The sequence below is a fragment of the Periophthalmus magnuspinnatus genome, chromosome 4, assembly GCF_009829125.3.
Source record: "Periophthalmus magnuspinnatus isolate fPerMag1 chromosome 4, fPerMag1.2.pri, whole genome shotgun sequence".
NCBI classification, from domain to species: Eukaryota; Metazoa; Chordata; class Actinopteri; order Gobiiformes; family Gobiidae; genus Periophthalmus; species Periophthalmus magnuspinnatus.
Window position 1 is genome coordinate 8,648,403 of NC_047129.1, and position 22,787 is coordinate 8,671,189.

At 38.7% G+C, this 22,787-nt stretch overlaps 1 protein-coding gene across 1 annotated transcript in view; it reads right to left on the reverse strand.

The window, feature by feature from the left end:
* ncanb (neurocan b) overlaps positions 1–22,473 on the reverse strand; it is a 97,174-nt gene extending 74,701 nt beyond the window's left edge. Inside the window, exons 1-7 of the mRNA XM_055221353.1 lie at positions 22,401–22,473; positions 12,594–12,823; positions 12,075–12,243; positions 8,194–8,368; positions 6,358–6,485; positions 2,810–3,103; positions 424–1,185 (exon numbers count right to left, since the gene is read on the reverse strand). Coding sequence (XP_055077328.1) covers positions 424–1,185; positions 2,810–3,103; positions 6,358–6,485; positions 8,194–8,368; positions 12,075–12,243; positions 12,594–12,823; positions 22,401–22,473 — 1,831 coding nt within the window. The remainder of the gene's footprint in view (positions 1–423; positions 1,186–2,809; positions 3,104–6,357; positions 6,486–8,193; positions 8,369–12,074; positions 12,244–12,593; positions 12,824–22,400) is intronic.
* Between the last annotated feature and the right edge of the window lie 314 nt (positions 22,474–22,787).

The following is a 22,787-nucleotide window of genomic DNA, read 5'->3' on the forward strand; positions in this document are numbered from 1 at the left end:
AAATTGCTGCTGGCGAAAAGGCAAATTTGTGAAGCATATCTACTTCACACTGAACCAAAATCCAGTTAATATTTATGATAGACTGAAGCGTGGACAAGGCTCTTTGTTAATAAATCTGAAAATAGAGGAAAAACACTCTCCTTTATGACAATTTGCGTGTATGATGCTGTTCTACGGCCCTTGTGTTTGTTTGCAATTACAGTTTAATTAAATTTACGGCTCTACTTCAAATTGCCCTGCGGAGGAATATATTACGGCATCCTTGAGGGGAAGAGATGAGAGAGCAGAATGCCGAACGGGTTTAAAAAGCATGACATAAATATATCCTGCCTTTACCAGTGGCATGTGGCAACACACCACATTGCAAATGAATACTCCAAATGGTTCTCTGCAATTTCAAATCAGTTAGTCAGTGTAAGGGTGAAGTAGAGGACAAACCATTATTGTTTGTAGCTGTTTCTCCATGTTGGATGCTGGTGTCTCTTTGCTCTGCATTGTGAAGAGCAGGCTGTAGTTTCACCAGCGGCATCACCTCCTTCTCCTGCTCAGACAATCCCTCTTCAGAAGATTCTAGTCCGTTTGTAGAAGGGTGAAAAGAAAAACCCCTATGCTCAAGTATTGCGTTGTCCAAACTTCCCTTGGCTGTTTTGGGCTCACTCAGATTATTGCTGGACATTTCAGCTAATACATGGTTCTCCGTTGCTTCTTCTAAGGGCATTGATGTTCCTAGTTCAGCATCCTCTACCGGCTTATCTCCAGTCAGGTATCTAAAAGGCTTCATTAAACTATGGACAAAGTCTGCTAGCACACTGTTGCTGCTCTGGGGATGTTGAGCTGAAGATGTTGTTGAAATGTTGGCTGAACTCCTGTCTTCTTCACTGTCTTCTTCTCTAGATACACCACCATGGCGTTCAATGTTCTCCTGCTCTGATAGGCCTAAAGCATTGGAGTTACTATCAGGCATTAGATGAATTATGACATGCTCCTCGGAAATCTCAGAGGAATTGTCAGTGTGAGCTACAGAATGCATATTTGATTTCTCCAGGTTTACAAGACCAGTCCAGGATGAGGTATCGGCATAGGGGGAGCTTCTGTGGGTTTCACCTACTGACGACATGGCTTCTTCCCCCAGATTGGACTTCTGGTACACAGCCTCTACAGCTTGGACTCCAAGAGGCTGGTGGGCTGAAACACAGTAGCAGTATTTTACCTCAAGCAAATGTACTATTTCACTTGACCTGCTTTATCCGAATACAGCACAGAACAAAATCCCACACTCCTCCAAGGACTGTAAACCTGCTATTTCTGCAGGACAAGCTTTATGCATCCATCCCAATATGCTTTAAAGATGTAACATTTTAAGCTACATAGTTAATTCTTCATGCACTACCTTTTGCCCGACCATAATATAGTGTTATAGTGACTGACCACTACCAACCACAATTTGCAGTTTGTATCAGATAAAACATCCTTCAACTCCTCAACATCTGTTTATTGAAGAAGACATATTATGTTTTTTTTCAGGTATACAGTATACATTCACTGTTTGCTAGAATGGTCTGCAGAGCATTGTCCAGCAGAGCGGCATTTATGACTACGTCGGCTCCCTTTGGACTCCACAATTTTCCAAGCCCGAAGTCTTTTTAGATCAATACTGTGATTTAAAATGCCCAAAATATAACATGATGATCCACGGGTGTCGTAGATTATAACTATCTAGCAGAATATGCAAACGCAAAAAAAGAACAAGATGTCTTTTTATGCTACAATATATTTGACATACTATAACATTATTTTACATTTTGTTTATTGACATTTTGAACCCTGTATGTATGACCTGGAGGGGTCTGAATATACTGAAGAAGTGAAAACTGCATTTTTCTGAGCACTCAGCGAGCCTCAAATGCAGAACAATACAGGATTACTCAAACATGCATGTATTAATTATAATTTAACTTTGAGTAAACCAATGGTGAGGAAACACTGTTATAACCTGTTTTTTTTTTTTTACATTAGCTTCTTATTATACTGTGTCCCATCCACTAAGAGGTGTATGAATATGCAATCCTCCTCACTTCAGTTATCAGTGGTCTTTGTATTTCCGGGCTTGTATATATTTCTTACCCGCTATTCAGAAAATGGAAAATAGCAATCAGGACAAGAGACTTTAATGGACATGTTATTGTTTCCTGTGAGGCGTTGATGGCTTAAATATTAATGTAAACATCATTGCCGAATGCATGGAGAGCTTTATTTATCATGTGTTTGTTTTGACAAATGCATGGCCCCTCCCCTCCTGCTGTGTTTGTTTGCCTAAAGTGATTAGGTTATGCAGATGTTTTGCTTCAGTGAAGATATTACAGCTCAAGAGCGTGAAAGATGAAACTGTCATTCTGTCTGTACAATTACAATGGGCAGAAGTATATTGCATTTTCAAGTGGAGCCTGCTTGTGCATGTAAACTAGCTTTAAAAAAGTAAGTGGAAAATATCTATGAATAGTTAGCTTTCTTTTGGGTTTTTATACACAAAGGCAAAGCATCTGTTAATTAATGTATGTATGTATGTATGTATGTATGTATGTATGTATGTATAGTATGTATGTATGTATGTATAGTATGTATATATGTATGTATGTATGTATATATATATATATATATATATATATATATATATATATATATATATATATATATATATATATATATATATATATATATACATACATACATACATATACATATACATACATACACACACACACACACACACACATATATTAAAATGAAAGAAATAACTTAATTAATTTACCTCCAAAACAGTAGGCATCAAACAGTGCTGTAGTATCAGGAAATCCAGTGCGGTTGGGGTTGCTGTAGACTGTCCTCACCCCTGGCTCGTCTCCTCCACAGTTTTTCCGGGGAACGTTGATGGGGTAGCGCACACTGCCATCTGCCAGCCAGCCTGGGTCACACTGGTCCAGTCCGGCCTGCCATGCCAGGTACAGCTGCCCCACTGTGGCCAGCTGAGCCCCCAAAGAGTGACAGTGAGTGGAGGCTGTGGCCAGGTTTAGCTTCTCTGGCACGGAGGTGTGGAAGACATCACCTGCCAAAAGAACATTTAGAAGTAGCTAAATGTACTTTTCTGGTGGAGGATCTGTCACTTGCTTTTCTCCATGGAGATGTTATTGCTTTGCGTGGAATGTTCCACAGTATGGCATTTAGCTGTTTTCTGTATTTTTTTTGTTAAAAATAGCCTGACAAACTTAAAATAGTTTTTCTACTTTTTACAGCGATTGGGGTGGGGTCACCTGGGGAAATAACTTCTCTATAGAGACAAGAAGGTGGCAGACCCTTCAACAGAAAAGTTACTTATTGCACCTTTAAATGTTATGGACAAATCCTTTATTTCAGATGGACTCCAGTGTTGGACAGAAGAAATGGCTTTATTGGCTACAGTAATTTATTTATTTTTTGCTCCAGTTGATTTTTGCATCATGTCAGATGTGAATACGCTTTTCTTTTTGCTTTTATTTTAATAATCACATTCCCAAATACATTAAGACATTTAAATGTTAAAGTGCAAATTTAACATTTATCAGCCTTTATATAACTAAACATTGTATTTTTATAGAGACATTTAAATGGTGTTTTAAAGTCTAGTATTACTTAATTTAAATTATATTGTAACCGTGCCAAGTCTGGACTGTCATTGTGGTTGTGTTTTTATTTAAAAGCCGTTGTGCCTGGCAGTCTCTTTATTTCTTTTGTAGGCTTTGTTGAAGATGTAGAGACTCTAAGATGAAAGAAATGTCACTTGAATATAAATATATTTTTGAGGGTTGTAATAAACAGAAAAAAACAACAACAAAATAAACCACACAGAGAAAGGTTAATTCAAAACAGGTGTGTGAAGTAAGAGAACAGCTGAACCAATAAAATGTGATGAAAGTTAAAGTACATGAAAATGTATGGAGGCTGGTATCACAAATAAAGTGAACAAACAAAGAGGATGCAGAGAAGTATTTTAAACATTTGGATATGTTACTATGACAACAAGAATGAGATGATTCAGTGAGCCTGTTTTGTGGATTTTATTTCAGAAGTTTTTGGTCAATGCATGCAAAAGAATACTTGAATTTGGGGGCGACAGTGTGTCGTTGTGTCCTTAGGCAAGACACTTCACCCACATAGTACGAAAGTGGTGTGTGCTCGAATGATAGGTGGTGGTCGGAGGGGCCGATGGCACAGATTGGCAGCTTCGCTTTCGTCAGTCTGCCCCAGGGCAGCTGTGGCTACAACAGTAGCTTACCATCACCAAGTGTGGAAATGAATGAATAATGACTATAGTGTAGCGCTTTGACAAGCCTGTAAAGCGCATTACATTATTATTATGAATTGACTTGAACAACATTCAGACTGTGTAAAGATCTTAAGACACTGGTCGTAATACAATACAAGACACCACCATAAACACTCATTTTATCATTTCTGCTCTTGGTTATTTTCCCAGTCAAAACAGCAGTTATCAATCACATAGTCATTTTCTATTGTTAGAGGGTAATTATCTCCTGATTACTTTAATCAGCTGCTTAATTGCAGTGTAACAAACACTTGTGTGCATGAAACCTACAGGTGTCTATATGATTTGAAAGTCTCACAGAGGGGGTTTAACATCCCTCAGATAAACTGTGAGTCAATAACAATAAAATATATTCTATTCTGATTATGGTTTCAAATGCCCAAAACACAAAAGATTATAATACAAACCCACTGTGACGCTAATATTAACCAAGAATAATCACCAGTAAAAGCAGTTACAACACTGGTTTATGCCTCTATGTATGCTGCGGGGAGTATGGGAGCATGCGTTTACTGGGACATATGGCTAATTAATGACTATCTAGGCACCATCTTCTGGAAGACTATACACCAAACCATAGTCATAACAGCAAGCACAACACCATCTGGCAGCAGGTCACAGACTATGGGTAATTGTTCTCTGTAACACTGTGAAAAAGACAGTATGATTTTATATGAAGGATTTCCACACACGTATTGTTTGCTTATTATCCGAAAGCACAACAGCTGTTAAGATAAACAATATAACAACTAAATGCAATAGTAATGATAAGATAAGATTTAGTTGAATAAAAAAAAATGCTGCAGGATAAGGCAAAGCAGTTTGTAATACCTAAGGCTGAGGTTAATTGAGTTGAATGGTACAACACGAAACAGAAGAGTTTTGGAGGTACTGAGACCTATAGCTGTCAAAATAAATTGGTTTGGATTTTGAAAAATAACACCATCGCTATTTTTAAATTCAATCCTGGATGTGATTGATTCAGAGTGACAAAGTTGTCTCACCCGCTGAATATATGGCTGAACTTGCGGTGACCAAAACAAAACTTGGAAAGCCAAAGTAATAGAATAAAAAAAAAAAAAAAAAAACATCCAAAATTTTTTGCTCAAATCTTTATTGAGTTGTTATTGCTCATTGGTTGCAGTGATTTGATCTAGATCTATATATACACTCACTCACTCACTCTCTCTCTCTCTCTCTCTCTCTCTCTCTATATATATATATATATATATATATATATATATATATATATATATATATATATATATATATATATATATATATATATATATATATATATATATATATATATATATATATATATATATATATATATATATATATATATATATATATATATATATATATATATATATATATATATATATATATACACCCCCCCCCACACACACACACACACCCACACACACATTCTTCTATCTTCTATACACTCTTCTATCTATATCAAGGTGACAATCCAGCACATAACTGCAGGGTGTAAGATGTTGCAGGGAAAGCATACATGGAGCGGCATAAACAAGTGTACAGAAGCATATGTACAGAGTAGGGACTGGAGACACCAACGTGAAGGTGACCAACATGAAGGTGGGAAACACCTCCAAAGGTAGTGGAGAATGATCGAGCCAAGATCCTGTGGGACTTCCAGATACAGACTGACAGAATGGTAATGAACCAACCGGACATTGTGGTGGTGGATAAACAACAGAGCAAAGTCATTGTGATGGACATTGCAGTACCAAGTGATGGGAACATCAGGAAAAAGGAACACAGAGAAATACCAGGGCTCAAAGAAGAGCTGGAGAAGGCCTGGAAGGTGAAGACACCAGTGGTGCCCATGGTCAACACTTGGGGCAGTAACGGGACAGTTTTTCTTTTTTGCATTGGGCACTAACTGAGATGATGACATTTCAAATTTGACTGCTGTGCATATTGTTGTCAGAGGTTCATGTTGAGTTGTGAAATCTCAAGAGTCATACCTCGCAGCTGTTTAGCGAAGCAGTAGACATCAAACAGCTCATCAGGGGACCTACTGCCATAGTTTCGCACTCCAGGTGAGTCCTCTCGATCGCCATAGCAACCGGGTCGAGGAGACTGGATGGGGTACCTGCGAGAAAGCAAAAAGAGGAGTTATAAACCATAATCTGAACCAGTCACGTGTTTTTTCATCCAAATACACTCTTCAAATGTAAAAACAATACATGCTAAATGCACAATGACGTTAGCAGACTACTAATAAAGATTATATCATATAGAAAATGCTCTTTACAGAAGCCTATATTTCACACTGCAGGCTGGCATATTCACAGATGGAAGAGCATACACTATAATAAGCTCACAGTCACATGCCCTGACAAAATTCTCATAAGTTTGGGGTAGCAATTAGAAAGCAATCACCCAGATAGAGCATCTTGTTTTGCTTCTTTAATTGCTTTGCCCTCCGTATAGACTTCACAGTATAATTAACCAACAACTTTTTATTTTATTTTTAATGTGTCTAAAAGCTCCTAATTCTCTGGAATTTGTGCGAGCAATGTCAGATTCTTTGTAGTTTAGAGAAAGAAAAGAAAGTATAGGGAAGGAGAGGCTGGGAGGGAGTGCAAGGGAGAGGTGAGTAGTGACTTGAGTGGCTTTGTAAGGGCTCAGAAAACCACAATCTATATTAAGTCTCCAACTGAGCAATTATTCGACAATATTATTGATTGCAACCACACAGAGCACAGGCAAAGAGCTGATTAAAAGATTACATGGGCATGGAGCAGCTTATGAAGTGTACAAGAAAACACGCCTGTGACACACAACTTCAAAAATCCAAGCAAGTGACGAAGCATCGACTGATGTCTGTATTTTTGCCACACTATTAATTGGACACTTCTATGGGCTGATGTACACTCAAAGCCTCCTGGATCTGCACCAATTAGGCAGCTCCCGAGTGAGAACAAGGAGAGCGTAAAGCAGGAAGAAGCTGTGCCACGGGATGGTTGAGACAGAAAAGAAGAAGCAAAAAAAAGGAAATCTGCTTTTCAACTGGAGCAACAATGGTTTAAAATTAAAATGTTGATGTGCTTGACAACAGTGAAATGCTGCAGATGTTAAGAGGGACTTAATGGGAGGTGGCAAACTAAAGCCAGAATAGCAGCCTGACAGTTAACCGCATTTTGACGCTTTGAAACAAGCAATTAGGTTTAATTATGTGGTCTGGCTTTTCATTTAAAAATGGCTCATTATATCAACACTTTTTCATCCAAATGAATTGAGTATATTACACTCTCAGAAAGCTGACCGAAAACAACAGAACATGGACTGTTAAAAAGAGCCACTTCGTCTTAGGAAATAATGCAGTGTGTTCAAACCATTCAGTTGCCAGGAGCCACACAACTGAGGTCAATTAATGAACTGTACGACCCACACATAGACTACAGAGCCTATATAAGAAAACTGAGGTGTAACATGTACCATCTGTTACCCTGCATTATTCCAAATGATTGCATAGGGGTAGGATCAACTACTTCAAACAACGTGTATAATGTCAGTTATTTACATAATAAAACCACAATAGGTGGCAACAACAGGCTGTGCTTACACTTTTCTAAATTGAAAGTTAGTTTTATATTTATTTAAAAAAATTAAGATGGATAAATATACGCTTGGTTAATTGATGGCTTTTAAGCATAATAAGCATAATAACTCTTACCACTTACTTAAAATGAACTTAAGGCTTTTCTGGCATAGTAATTCCCTAATCCTAACTGGTTACAAAAAACATTTTCAATTGTAAAGCCAAACACTTTCACTGCTGATAGTGGTATTCTTACCGCACAGTTTGGTCTGAGAGCCACCCGGCGTCACAATTGTCATAGCCGTCAGCAAATGTAGCTTGCAGCTGACCTGGAGAGGCAATAACAGCGGAGTTCTCCACACACACCCGCTTGGCATCATCAAAAGTCAGGGCATAACGGTCATGAGGTGCCCGGTAGTGAAACACCACACCTACACAGGAAAAGGTGAAACAATTTTATGATTATTTTTATATCAGATTCATGATACGTAACTGTGAACTATTATGTACCATACAAGCTCAGAAACACAATGCCCTCTAGACATTATCATCATAGTGACATTGTTTGATCTACACAGAAGGAAACAACAGTATTCAGGTTCAAAAGCCTCAGTGGTGTGTCTCATTTGCATTCGACACTCGCTTAGCTCATCATTAGAGAGAAAAAGATGTTGCCCTTGGATACAGTGCATGACAAACAGCACCAATGTTTATTTTATTGCTTTAAAAGACAAACAATACTACATCCTGCTACATTCTGTCATTTCACAACAGCGAGGCAGCAATGGGAGTATATTGAGAATTAAGATTTTTAGAGGGTAAGAAACCAAAAGAAGAGCATATATGAAGTGCATGCACTCCCAATGCAATAAAAAATACATGTGTAAATAAATGTCTTTTCCCATTTTTTTTTATCATTTTATGTTAATCAAAAGCAAAACATTTAGCAAAACATTCACAATTCTGACTTTCTTTTCAAACTTGCAATTTTTCCTGCTTCTGCCAACATGAGTTTGAAATGTTCACTTGCTGCCACTGTAATGATGAATAAATAGTTATGCACTTAAGATGTTAAGTTCTTCTCTGTTCTTCTGCCTGAGCATGCCCAGTTTATATTCCAAGTTAAGGTTTCTAAGGTTTCTAATATTTTGACACCCAACTCTGCCATTTTCTAAAAACTGCTGCTAGATGACATGGAAGCCTGTGGGATGCTAACCCTACTTCTTTTTCCTCTTTGACATGAACCACAGGAGGGACAGAAGTACTTGCTAAAGACTTGTGGCAAGTTCACATTTTGAGTGAAAGGTGCAAAGTAGTACATGCAAACAGACTTGCCCTGTCCCCAGTGGTGTAGGGGTGAAACATTCAAGCACTTCAGCCTCATAACAACAATATGGACTTGCTTATTTTTGTCCTCCAAGGGGTATAGTGCAAATAGAGACACTAGCTTGCTGGCTAATATGCTCACTAGAGACAAATAGGCCTTGTTCATGGTGTTTTTCACAGTATGGGGAAGCCGGGCTGAGGCTATACCACAGGAGGCTTGAGTATAGCCAATAGCTCATTGCTCTATTTTTACCCTAAGCCTCCTCACATATTGGCCCAGTCTCCAGAGAGAGGAGTAGGAAGGTACCATTTATGACGGCATGATGTCCTCATTGTAGCCCACTAGAAACTGGAGGCTCTCAGACAGAAGCAGTAATGCACTGTGCTCACCACTTTACAGTCATTGTGTGCTTTACACCAAAATCATATTTGAAATCCACAGGGGTACTGTGTAGAAGCAACTCTTGGGAAATAAGGAATTCAGTCACACCTACTACTAATGTGCTGCACTTGTTAACTAGTGCACAATGTTATGGTAATAATCACCCCAAAGGAGTGTCGTTAAAGCTATTAGAGAAGAAACCAAATTGCTACATTTTGATTAAAAGCAAAAATTGTGTGCTTCAGAGTAGAAAAAAATAAAATAAGCCACATAATACAAACTGAATTACAATGTTACATGTGATGTGTTTTTGACATATTGATGTAAAGCACTTTTTTCTGCAGATCAAAAATTTAGCAACCCCTAAAGTTGATCTTTTTCAGTAGCTTTTTTTTTAATTGAAGGGGCAAAATAGGACAATCATTCAGCGCTATGCTGTATTGACTTTCTTCTATGGATTTGCTTTCAGTGACTTTGAGATATTAAATAACCAATATATTGTCCACAGTCTCCGCACAATATATTACAAAAACACAGCATTAACCTGCCAGTAAAAAGTGTGATTGCTGCGATGAATGGGATCACAGTATCTATTAGAACTTTAAAGCCGTCCGTTGCCCTTATACCAGTTAATAGTTGGCAGCCATACTTCTGCACATTCTCCTATGACACATACAATCAATAACTTTGTATTCTAATTGGAGAAACAAACCAACCCAGTGTTCAATACAAAGAAAACAATAGCTTATGTATTGCAGAAGAGTGTGAATGCAATGTGAGTAATGTGGTATTGATATAGCTAAGGAGTTTCAATACCTGTTAATTAATACAATATACACTGTGGACATGCTTTGGTCTGCCATGTAGCAAGCCTGCCAATTAAGACCAGACCCTGGAGATGGCTTCTCTTCACTGCCGGAATAATTGGTTTCCCTCTAAAGGAGCGGTTTTCATGCCGTACAAATCGATTGACCGAGAGAGGGAGGATGCAGGGGTCTGGCTCACAAAATACAAAGTGCTCTTATGGGATTCTTAGGATAGTTCTTTCAAACTTATTTACTATGTAGGGGAGTGATAAAAGATTGATATTTGGATATTTCTTTAAAAGTGTGCATGTATTAGTATAAGTATTATTGTTGTAAAACTTATTTGTTTCTTTAATTGTGACAAATCATATCAAATGCAATACTGTACATCGATTATTGCAGTAAAGCTAATGGCAATGTGTGTTAATATTAGTGCCCATGTTACTCACATACTTACTGAATATGAGATGATGCAGCTAAAATGTGCTGTATCTGTGTACAAGAATGAGGCTGAAAAGTCTAATTCTTTTCCTATTAGCTATGCCAGCTGCATTAACCCTGGTTTGATGTGAGCCAAAGTGAGTGTCCGCACAGGGCAATTCCCAGGGGCTATTATGAAAAGAGATCATTATTATTAAAAATAGCAACTGACCTGGAAAAAAGTTGACGATCTGCTCTTAAAATACTCATATAATTTTACGGCAAATATGGTGTCCCGGTTTCAGATATTGCCTTAAATGAGAGTAACATACAGTGCTGCTTATCTACCTTATTGGTTTCATGAACGGTTCAATGCACAAGCAGAGCAGCTCAGGTCAATGATGTTTAATGTGTGCTTGTTCTCCTAACCTTTTGCCCATCATCATACATTTTGCAGAGCCACTGGACTGTATGTAATAGCTGTTTAAGGCTGACATGGAAAATAGGGTGATTATTATTCATAGTGGCATAGCATGAGAGCCATAAGGGAGCTGTACACACGCAAGGCAAGGGTCTGTTTGCTTAGACCAGCCTTTTTGTGGATAAAAACAAAGTTGCATGGCAGCTGAACAAGGTTAATTGGGTTGTTTGACTCCCCTATTGTGGTTAGTGCAAAGTGGGTGTGTTAACACATGATAAGGCACAAAAGCAGGGGATGTTCATACCAGAGGCTGCTTAAACATTAATGGTTTATGCTTTATACGGTAGGTCGACTCAGTATATAAAGAGGACAATATAACATACTTAATAATATCAATTCACAATTCTCAAGATCTCTCACCATCACTGGCACACAATGTAAAACAAGTAAAGAAAAAAAAATCACTTCATCTCATCATAAATCAATCATCACGGCCCATCTTGAATATTTTTGTTTTTAACTCTTCAAAAAGAAATCTATTACACATTGATTTTAAACTGGATTTCCATTGGGTGAAACAAATGGCTGCTGTTAAACATATGAACAATTGGAAAAACAAAGCATCTATATGATCCACTGCAGAGTATCTATACAATGTGCCTCTAGTGAATAAATAAGAATAAATCATCCTGTAACCCACATTAACCCAACCCTTCTGAAAAACGACAACTTTATTATGTGAAATTGACTTTTGATGATCAAAATCAGTGCAGTGCATTTACCTGTGACTTCGAGGGGCACTGTGTCCTGCTCGTCGTTGATTCCCACCACAACCTCACAGCGGTACAGCCCTGAATCACTGGAGCGCAGACCGGTCAGAGCCAGAGAGGCATTGTAGCGGTTCTCATTGTAGCCGGGCAATGATACACGGCCCTGGAAAGCCTTCTTTACCTGAACAGAAAATAGACATGTTGGAATAATTCAACTAATTATACATTAAATAAGGTGTAGGCAATAAAAATATTTGTAGCAACTGATTTATTTGTATACTTATAATTTATTTTATATTTGAGTAATCCACACTCATCAGTATCAGTCACTAGAGTAACTAACGTCTGTGCCATATTTGCTGAATGTCTCTCCCCACTCTTCACCCTCACACGCTTAATCTGTTCTGTCCACAAACGCCTGAGGGCAGAAATACATCTCAAAATTGAATAAAATGTGACTAATATTATGTCTTTTATTGGACAAACAGGATCATATTCTCTGGAGCCACCAAAATATTAAGTGCCATGGACCTTAACCACATTATCTTTGGCCACCAGCACAGACTGCTCCTTCTGCAGGCCATCCGAGCCCCGCTGACCCCACACTTTGGTCCACTTGATCCTGGGGGGCTCAGGGGAGGAGCTGGCCCCTTGACGCAGGGTGAAGAGGCACGGCAGGAGCACTGTTTTGGACAGCTCCTCTGTGATGGTCTTATGAGTCACCTTCCTCATATTCACCACAGTGTCCCCGCCAGTGAGTCCTGAAGAAATAAAAAAGGACAAAACAACAAGGCTAGTAGTGTGGCGTTAAGACGATTTTTGACAATTTAAACAATAATTGTTCTGCTGCCAATAAAGACTTCTTGAACCCCTGAAAAGCTGTCAAAACTAGTACAGTACAGTAAAAAATGTAAGTTAGTGGATTGTGGATTGTCTGCTTGGATATCACTTTTGGAGATAGTGTATAGTAGTACCGTCCTAAGCACTTCATCCGGGTTTGACCACAAATTCTACAAAAAGTTCTCTAAGCATGTTCTTGCTTGTATAAAAATGATTGTTTGATTGGTTTTATCTACGGCGACAGGTGCTTTCCTTCTTGTTATTTCTATTCATCTCATCTTCCCGGTAATAGAGCGAGAGGAAAAGAGCAAAGAGGCTTACGACGGCGGTCTGATTATTGGTCATTGATCGGGCAGACTATTACTGCTCTGGCTCAACAGTGGGAGGCAGGGTTACATCCAGAAGGGAAAGATATCAGAAGTCTTTTCATAAGCCATACATCAAACCTGGATATGCAACGTGAAATCAATACCTCCACCAGCTCTTGGTAGCTTTAAGCAGCTCTTTCACAGATACAAATATAAGACCCACAGTTATGAGCCTGCAAGAGGGAAACACATACAGCGTGGACTTTGATAGTCTAAGGGTGTGTTCGCACTTGTCCTTTGTGAGTCCTGGTGTAAGTTTAGTCCTGATGACAGACCTGATTTTGTCCTGTTTTAGTCCTGGTCTAGTTCTGGTCTAGTCCTGGTCTAGTCCAAGTTTAATTCCAAAATTAGGCCCAATTTAGTCCCAATTTTGATGTTTTAAGTGTGTGCCCTTGGTTGTCAAAATTCATCACATTACACTAAATGTAGGATAAAAAGTACCACTAAAGTATTATGCCAATTTTTAATAGCACATAATTTCAGGTCTTATGTAATTCCTTATTTATTGTTTTATTAACCAGCACCAAACTTTTTTCCCCCAAACTGTTTTACCATCTTCTTTCAAAACAACCAACTTCCTCAGCTTTTACGATAGCTTAACATTATCTTTGCATAGATTTATCAGTTTTTTATCATTACAGTGGGAGAAGAGAAGCATTTCCGGAGACTGTCCCAAAATAGTAGCAGTGGAACGATAATGCTTTTAAGGCAGCATAAAGCAACTGCGGAAATGTAATGTCAAGCTTTAAAGAATAAGGAAAATAGAAAAGAATAAAAACCAGTGCAGGGTATCAAAGCGTGAGAGACTTTAGAAACAAGACGCTGCCTATGTGGGCTGAGCAGACAGTCAAGTCAAGAACTAGTCTACAGGCTTTCTCCTTATTACTGTCAGTTCAAAACAAGGCAACACTTCCAACATTCTTCACAGTGTCAGTTTGGTTTGATTGGACACACATTACGGCAGGCTTCTAGTGTAATTAAATAGATCGCTAGAGGAAGATATTTTATGGTTAGGGGACATGTCTCAGTGCTAACATGCTATTTTCCTCCATGTTTTTTAGTGAGCCTTCAGCCTTGGTTTCCTCCATTTTTGATTGTCATTAAATGTTCCCAACAGAGTGCCGCATATGCTAACTGCACAGCTGTGTCATCAATAATGCAGCCTAATCCACCTGTGCTCTTCTGCTTGATGAGCTTATTAAAAGTATAGCAATATGTTAAGAGAAACATGTATATTTGGCTCTACATGAAAGTATCTATTTCTTTCACTATTTAATGTATATATTCTAAAACCTTGTGACTGATTGTTTACTGTAGAATGAGATGATGTTCTACTCTTAGATTATCTGCTATTTTCCTAAGAAACATCCAAATATATTAAAATTGATCAATTATTTATCTCTTTTTATGTTGTGTTTCTGTTAGATTGGCCAATCTTTTTTCTATTGTTTTGAATATACTGCATGCACAAAACCATAATTCAAGGGTAATTATGGGGTAACAGGGCAGTATACTCAGTCAGTTCCAAACTGTGTAAACGATGTTTAGTCAACCCCAGAAAGAAAAAGCTACATTTATTTCATTAAAACTTTGAACATCTTTCTTGGCAAATAGTGCTATCTGACCTCTTTGTGTTATGCATGAACGTGTATATTAGTAATGCTTACAATATGATCCCACAGACTACAGAATGGCTTTATTTTTTCATTACTCCAGGCTTTGTCTGCACACTGTTGAGTTAGATGAGTGCTTGGTAAAATGCACTCTGCAGCGAAAACACCTCATCCCTCATTTTTTATTCATGGGACACTAAACCCTCCGCATACACTCACCTACACATGCGCAATTTAATGCCACCATTCATTGCTTACTGGATTCCTAATGTTCTTGTAAGATGAAAGTATGGGTGTGAACTGTCAATGCTCACTCACATAAGACCATTACAGTGGTTTGAGATGGGAGCCGGGGAGACTATTTCTGATAGCTGCACATCAGTCCTACCATCAGATCTCTCCTCTCTAAAGACACATAAACGCACATAATTTTTTCCTTTTCTCCCAGCCCTCCCTTTCCCTGTCCACCTCACTAGCTCAACTCGGTCCATGTGGCAGCATCAAACAGGTTTTTGCTCTGAATAAGGCCCACGTTCTACACTTGAAAGTGGTTCAGGTCCATGGAGTGTACTGACCTGTAAAACTAAATGCAGGCAGACTATCACAGGCTTAAGAGGCAGTGAGAGGCTAGGTGAGGAATACATAAGTAAAGGAGACTGGGGAGATAACAGCGTGTCCTTCATGTTGACATTAAAAAGTTTAAAAGGTTTTGAAGTGTACCTGAATGTGGCGTTATTCATTTGTGATTGTGTTACATGTGATTAGCTAGGACCTGCTGTATAAAAAGTCTGCCCTATGCTCAGATGCTTCTAAGATACTTTAATGGCAATGACAACTCTAAAATTAATAGATGACATATGACTTTCTTCAGTCAAGCTATGGTAAAAGTTGTAAACCGTTAGCTTGGCTGTAGGTTTAAGTGTCAAGAATTGGTTAAATAACAATATGAGTCATCCTTGTTGTTGCCAACTTAATAATACGCCCAGTGATACAAGAAGGGGTCAGGAAAAAATTGTATCATTGCATATAGCAAATGGGAAACTACAGAATTGGTTGCTCAGGAAATAAAACTGTGTAGGATGATAAATGAAAAGACATCATTATCGACTCTCACTAAACTCACGGCCCTCACTAAAACATTGATGCGTTCAGAGACACACATAAACGCACAAGCGCACACGCACACACATAAGCATTGAAAAGTATCCATCCCCTAAAGGACACTCTTGTTTGCTCCTCTCGCACTCATCTGGCCTTCTTCTGAAAACACAGAAAGGTGCAGTTTAAAATCTCCTCACACAAAACAGCTATACACAAAAACGACCCTATTTATTCTTCAGCTGTGATGCATCAATAATGTTTAATGTGCATGCCAGTTTCTTCCTGGGTTCCACCTGAACGAGCACCATTTGGGTAACATTATGCTACTTATGTTGCCAATAGCAAAACAGTCAAACAGATGAAGGCAACCAAGCTTTACAACCACAATCTCATTCACACTCTGTCCACTTTATTTGGACAAATGTTTATCTTGGTTTCCTGGCGGCTGTGGTGATTTGCACAACTGAATCAAATGAATTCAATTGTGGATCCTCTTTTGAATAGGCTCCATTACATCTTAAAGAAAACCTGGTGAAAAACACACTGCTGTCTGTCGTCCAATGTAATGAATGGAAACTCAAAGGTGCTCCACTGTCGCTGCCCAAATCTGCATTTAGATGGAAATACTATCACATGTCCAACCCTCAAGACGCCCTTTTGTTTGGATATCTATTTGTGTTTCATATTGCACATTGTCCCGGTTTCCCTTCTACAACAAGTCCCATCTGCCATATAAGGCAGAGAGACATACAGCACAAAAATAACTGCTACCTAACAAGCTTGGTAAAACAACACATTAAAAAGTAAGATTATTTATGTAACATCAAAATACAACTGTCATCACTCATCCACATTCATACAGTTTGAATACATTTGGAACAGAATATTGTGTGATGTCTATCAAACCAGTGAAAGACAGGGTTGTCCAAAATCAAAAAGCACTAGCATTAATATTTAAAAAATACATATAGGACAAAGTCTGACCTACACTGAATAGTATAGTCTATATCAAAACTAGTATAAGCATAGCAACACTCAGAACAAGGAGACTTAAGTGAAATACAGGTGGTTTGCTGAAGTCCAGGTGTTTGTTTCGCCTCAGTTGACATTTCTTAACACAGTGATCAAATGATGGCCCAGGCCCGTGTCAGACAGCTCATCTTCTCTGATTTATGACCTGTGCACACCTCTGCACCAGCCGAGCATCATCGGTGGACTGGAAGTGGCAGCCGTGGAGAGGATGCACTCCATCAGTGATTTGGATCTGCACTGTAGATGTGCATGCAACAAAGACAACTGGACCTTTATCTTTGTAAAACCTCACCACACCAGAGAGAGCCCCAGAATAAGGAATGATGTTTGCAATTGTGTTCCTATTACAGCGAGAATGCCATTACCGCCCCCTTCATGTCAGTGTGCAGCTCAGTGCCAGTCGCATAAAGGCTCTCCAACTGTGTTTAATAATTTGGGACCACCTCTAAAGCAGAGACAGATGGGCTAACAATGATCATCATGCATTTGCCACTGTGAACCAGTGGAAGGAAAATAAGCAAATCTGGGATGACTATACAAGAGTCTGTTTGGTCAAACGATGCTAGATTTTCTTGGCACTGGTTGTCTGCAGTATAGTACTCTAGTACTATGATCACTCTTTCCAGGTGATCATGGATGGACCTTGGCTTTATATACACTTAATGTGTTTTTTTCAGGATTAAAATTAAACTACTGCCTCTTGACTTTCCATTATGGAAGCTATCTGACTAAGAACATTTTTCAGTATGGTGGTGGTGGTGGTGGTAAATGATTTGAGAAGATCCCTGTATTATTTAAGCCATCAATGCACAGATCTTGCACTTGAAAGTAATTGAAAATGCCATTTCACCAATCCTTGTGTAAACTGTTATTTCAAAGAGAGATAGTCAGACTTCTGGATAAGAGAAAACACTGTTAATATTAACACATATTATAATATAAGTTTTTTGCAAAATAAATCTACCACACAAAACTTTCCTTTCTCTGCCCCATGTAGAATACAAAACAGAAAAATTTACGACCTCAATCAGCAATCATATTGCAAAAACCAAGCAAATAGCCTTATCTGGATGCTCTGAAACCCAGATGCATCCAATCCAAAACAAATGAAAAAGCCAACTTTGAGAAACTGTGAAGAAGAATGATTTCATCTGCTGTTGAATAAAACATCTCAGCGAAGGACAAGGACAGACAGTGGTTTGCTGTTGTTGGAGCCAATGCGCAAACAAATTGCTTACTATTTGTCTCTATTGTTTTGTTGTGGTATATGGATTGAGACATAAACCATAGTAAAAATGCACACAACAGGAAAATTTACTGTAGGTAAGCAACTTGAGTGGTTTCCAGTAAATGGTGTGGGGGCAAAAGTGTTGATTAGTTCTCAAAAATAAAGATAAATACTACCTTGTTTTGTGTGACCTCCTTCCATATTCACATTTATTAGGCCACTGGGACCTTCTCTTATTTTATGAATGCCCTAAAGAAAACCAATTGCCCATATGTGATTCCTGTTGATGCTAATGAAGAAAGCTAAACCAAAGTGTGATAATAACCCAACTTGGATAACCATGGCAACAGTGGCACAGCAGTGAAGAGCCAGAGTTCAGGGCACACATCCACACAGCTTTAGGGGTGGCCTCTTCAAAGCACACATCTGAGGCTATGTGCTGTGTAATGTAAATTAAATGAGAGAGAACTAGTTCCCTTCTTCTCTTTCCACTGTGTTTGATCACAGCTTTCACTGCAGTGCTAGTTGTGTTCCCTTCAACAGGAAGCCATCTTAAACGCAACCTACTCAACACACACACACACACACACACACACACACACACACACATGCTAATAGACAATCAGCAGAGACACACAAACACAGGCACACATTACGTTGGAGCCTCCCATATCTGTTTTGTGACATCGTTTGGTGCGTCAACATCACACGTCCTTTAGGAATTAACTGTTTACATGTGGATACAGCTCTGGAATTCTCTGGGTAAATACCACCTCTATTTATCCACTGTGTTTTTTTATGAATTTATAATCTTTAGACACATGCACTGTAAATGTACTTTTCATTGAATTAACTTTCTCATATAACATACTGTAAATCCCAGAGGCAAAGGTGCATGGATAGAATGGTTGCACTTAAAAAAAACATTTTTGTTGATGTAATGTGACAGATTAAACATAAAATAATGCAAAAGAACTTCCGAAGAATAAACAAGAAATTTATTAAACAACAAGAAACACACCTGTCAAATATCTTCTTGTATGTTAAAATAAAGCTTTTGACACTTACTCACAGTGGGAATACTGATAATTCAAAGCAATAGTTAAAGGTGCACACTGAACTTGTGAAAAAAGACATATCCCTAATATAATATTATCAACACAATTACCATATTAAAACAACAACCATACCTACTCCAACAGTCCACACCTGTGAAACACTCTCTGCGCATTTTCTTCATAACCATATGAACCACATCCACCCTTTTGCCCCAATCAAAGGCTTCCTGATATTGAGAGCACCTCTTGCCTCTTCCCCTGTCCCGCTGACAGATATGAAGCACCCCTCTGCAGCTCTGTCCCCTCTGGAGCAGACTTGTCCTGGGCCGTCACACGAGGGTGTCCCCTGAGGCTGCTGCTGCCATGACTAATCTGCACCTTCTGAAGCATAATGATACATTTATCACAAGTGGCACACGGCCTACAGCTCCAATTCATAAATAAACACACACAGGCAGCAAAAATCCTATCAACATGGCACACACGGGTAAATACAAAACATTTCAACCCACACCACTAGCCTCCTCCTCCAGTCACAGGGACTAGCTTAAGCAACAAAGGACCTCCTCTGGAGTATTTCAAGAACAGCTTGCAAAAAGTAATGCATATTGTACAGTATACCAATCAACTTTACCATTAAACCCGTCTGCCCACAATCTTGTGACCTAGATCTCTTGGGGGATATCAGAGGGTTTCAGCTTAGTGTTACAAGTCATATTTTCAGGACTTTTCGCCATTCAAAAGATAAGAGTTTTAAAATATGTTTTATTGTTAATTGTAATTGTGAAGGAATAGATTTCAGACCAGGTAAAGAGTTGAAAGAAGTTTATCTGATATCAAAGGGGTGTAGGTACAAACAGCAGGCACATATGTGTGAGTGAGAGTGTGTGTGTGGGAGTGAGAGTGTGTGTTTACAAAGGAGCCATCCAGTATTTATACCCCAAGAAAGGTACTATCTATAGATGGCTGGTCCTATAAGGACTTAACTCATTTTACATACTGTCCGCACAAGGTCATAAATGGAGATACCGTTAACTGTTTACATGGACGTAGAATACATCACTAAAAAGATGCTTGCAGTCACTGAAAAGATGTATTACAACACCTCCTTGTCAACCGAAAGATGAATACCCGTATCATGTAAGCGAAGTAGCAGGTTCCAGTGTAGACATCTTAAAATAAGTATGTGTAACATTGTTACAGAGAAACAAGTTTAGCTCAATGTTCTAACACACAATATTCAACACAAGGTTTAAGAGTAAAGTAGTAAAACAAAAAAATCACGCTTTCATTAATTGCTACGACAACGGACCTAATTTTCATAATTCTGAAATCCATGGACTCACTCCCTCCTGTCACTGAACACTGCTATAGCACAGGAAATCTTCAAATCAATTAATCTAGCCATCACAAGTTATCACTTTTTCAATACTTAAATTCTATCTCCAATATGTCAACTTTAAGAACGAAATGTCTTTTTTGCTGTAATGCCAAATATTTTCCACCCATTAGTAGTGTACCTCCTGTAGAAAGCATAATGTATATTTATTCACATCATAACATTTCATTGTAAGTCATAACTGGGGATGTTATTATGAGTATTTTGCATGACACTAACTTGGATGGTCTTCAGAGATTGTGTGGGCAACAACACTTTTCCATGCCTGGTAAACTTGGCTGCGCAGACTATGTGGCAGATGTAACCTCGGGGCTTGTATGCGCACAGAACAGAACAAGGTTTTCATCATCGCTGCGCCTCTGAGCCCACTGCCACACAAAATCCCCTCGACAAGATCCAGACACTGATATTTTTTTGTTATCTATATTTTTTAGTTGGTACAAACAGCAGAGCAGCAGTCGGCCAGGGAGGCCACGGCAATCTGTGAGGGGGCGTGCCTTCTGTCCATTGGTCACACCAGAACATGGGTCTACACATGGCCACGCAGCGGGGAGTACAAGCACAGCTCACACAGGCCAACGCTCCAACCAGGAATGTGATGCTGAGTAAACCGTACAAAACTAATCAACAGTCATGAATAAGGATAAAGGATGCGAATACTGCAACTTGTGTAGAATGGTTGCAGTCTATTTGACATTTGATTGTCGAAATGATATAACTGAAAGCTTAGAATAAACTTCAAAATATTTTGGAATTTACGCTAGTCTCCATGGATGTGTTAATGCTTTGCATAGAATAGACAATCATGTGATACCACCAGCCCCCCCCCCCGCACGAGTTAACCCCATAACAATAAGAATGCATATTTTTAGCAATAAAGATGCAAATAATTAAATGAATGTTTTATGCCACACTGCGGAACATGCTAGGCAAAGCAATAACATCTCAATGGACAAGTAAGCAACAGACCCTAACTCACGATAACAAATTTTGAAGTATATTGTTGAACTAAATATAGACGATAAACGATAATATTGAAAGTAAATCATAAGAATTATCCCCAAAAAAACTATTCTAAATGTACAACATTATTAAAAAACACAAACTGCAATAAAAAATAATAGAATGCAACACTTAAGTAGTTAATGTCTATAATGAGTCATAGAAGTTTATAATTCAACCATCTACAGCTCAAATCTCATTGTAGAACAGAAAAATTTTCTCACTAGTGCAAAGAAAAAGTCCCCATGATAAATATTTACCCCCAAAAGTTATTGTTCCTTCTATCATGTGTTGAACGATAAGTTGATAGAGGGACAGGCCTAGCGGACCTCCCACCAAAAGAGCTAAAAAGTGCACCTTCAAAGTGAAAACCACAAATTTACCCTATGCATGTGCTAATCCTTTGTGACAGGAGAAAGATTGACTTGCAGATATGATTTGTAGAAGTAGTGCACAACTACCTTTACCAATTGCAGATCTAAAAAGTGATTATACTTTAATTCTTGCAGTAATGATAACAATAAATCACAGAGCATAATAGAGGAAGATATTAGCAGTAATAGCTGCAGCTTTAACTGTAATTACAGCCCCATTTGGGCCATAGTAGACTGATGAAAGGTTGAGGGATTTGGAGTAACGTGTGTGGGAGTGGTCCAGGGCGGTAATGGGGAATGCCAATGGTTTGATGAGGACTTACCGCAGTCCACAGTTTGAAGCAGAAGGAGGGCCAGCAGGGGCACCAGTGCACACGCTCGCAGTCCGCCCCGCATCCTGCTGCACCTGGATACAAACACAACACGGGACAGCACATTAGCCAACAACACTCACATCAACTCTGGGACAAACTGTGAAAAGAATGACTCACTCCCATTTTCACCTTTATCAAAGTCATGGATTTTGGAAAGAAAACTCTTAAGTTGTTTACTAGTTTGTGATGCTGTGTAATAAAGCTACAACAGTTCACCGAATGACTTTAGTCTGGTGTACAACCTATATGTCAAATATCAAGGGGGGGGGGGGAATAAATGTGCTTTATGGAAGACAAGGGGTGATATCCTTTACGAACAAGCAGTTAACAGATGAA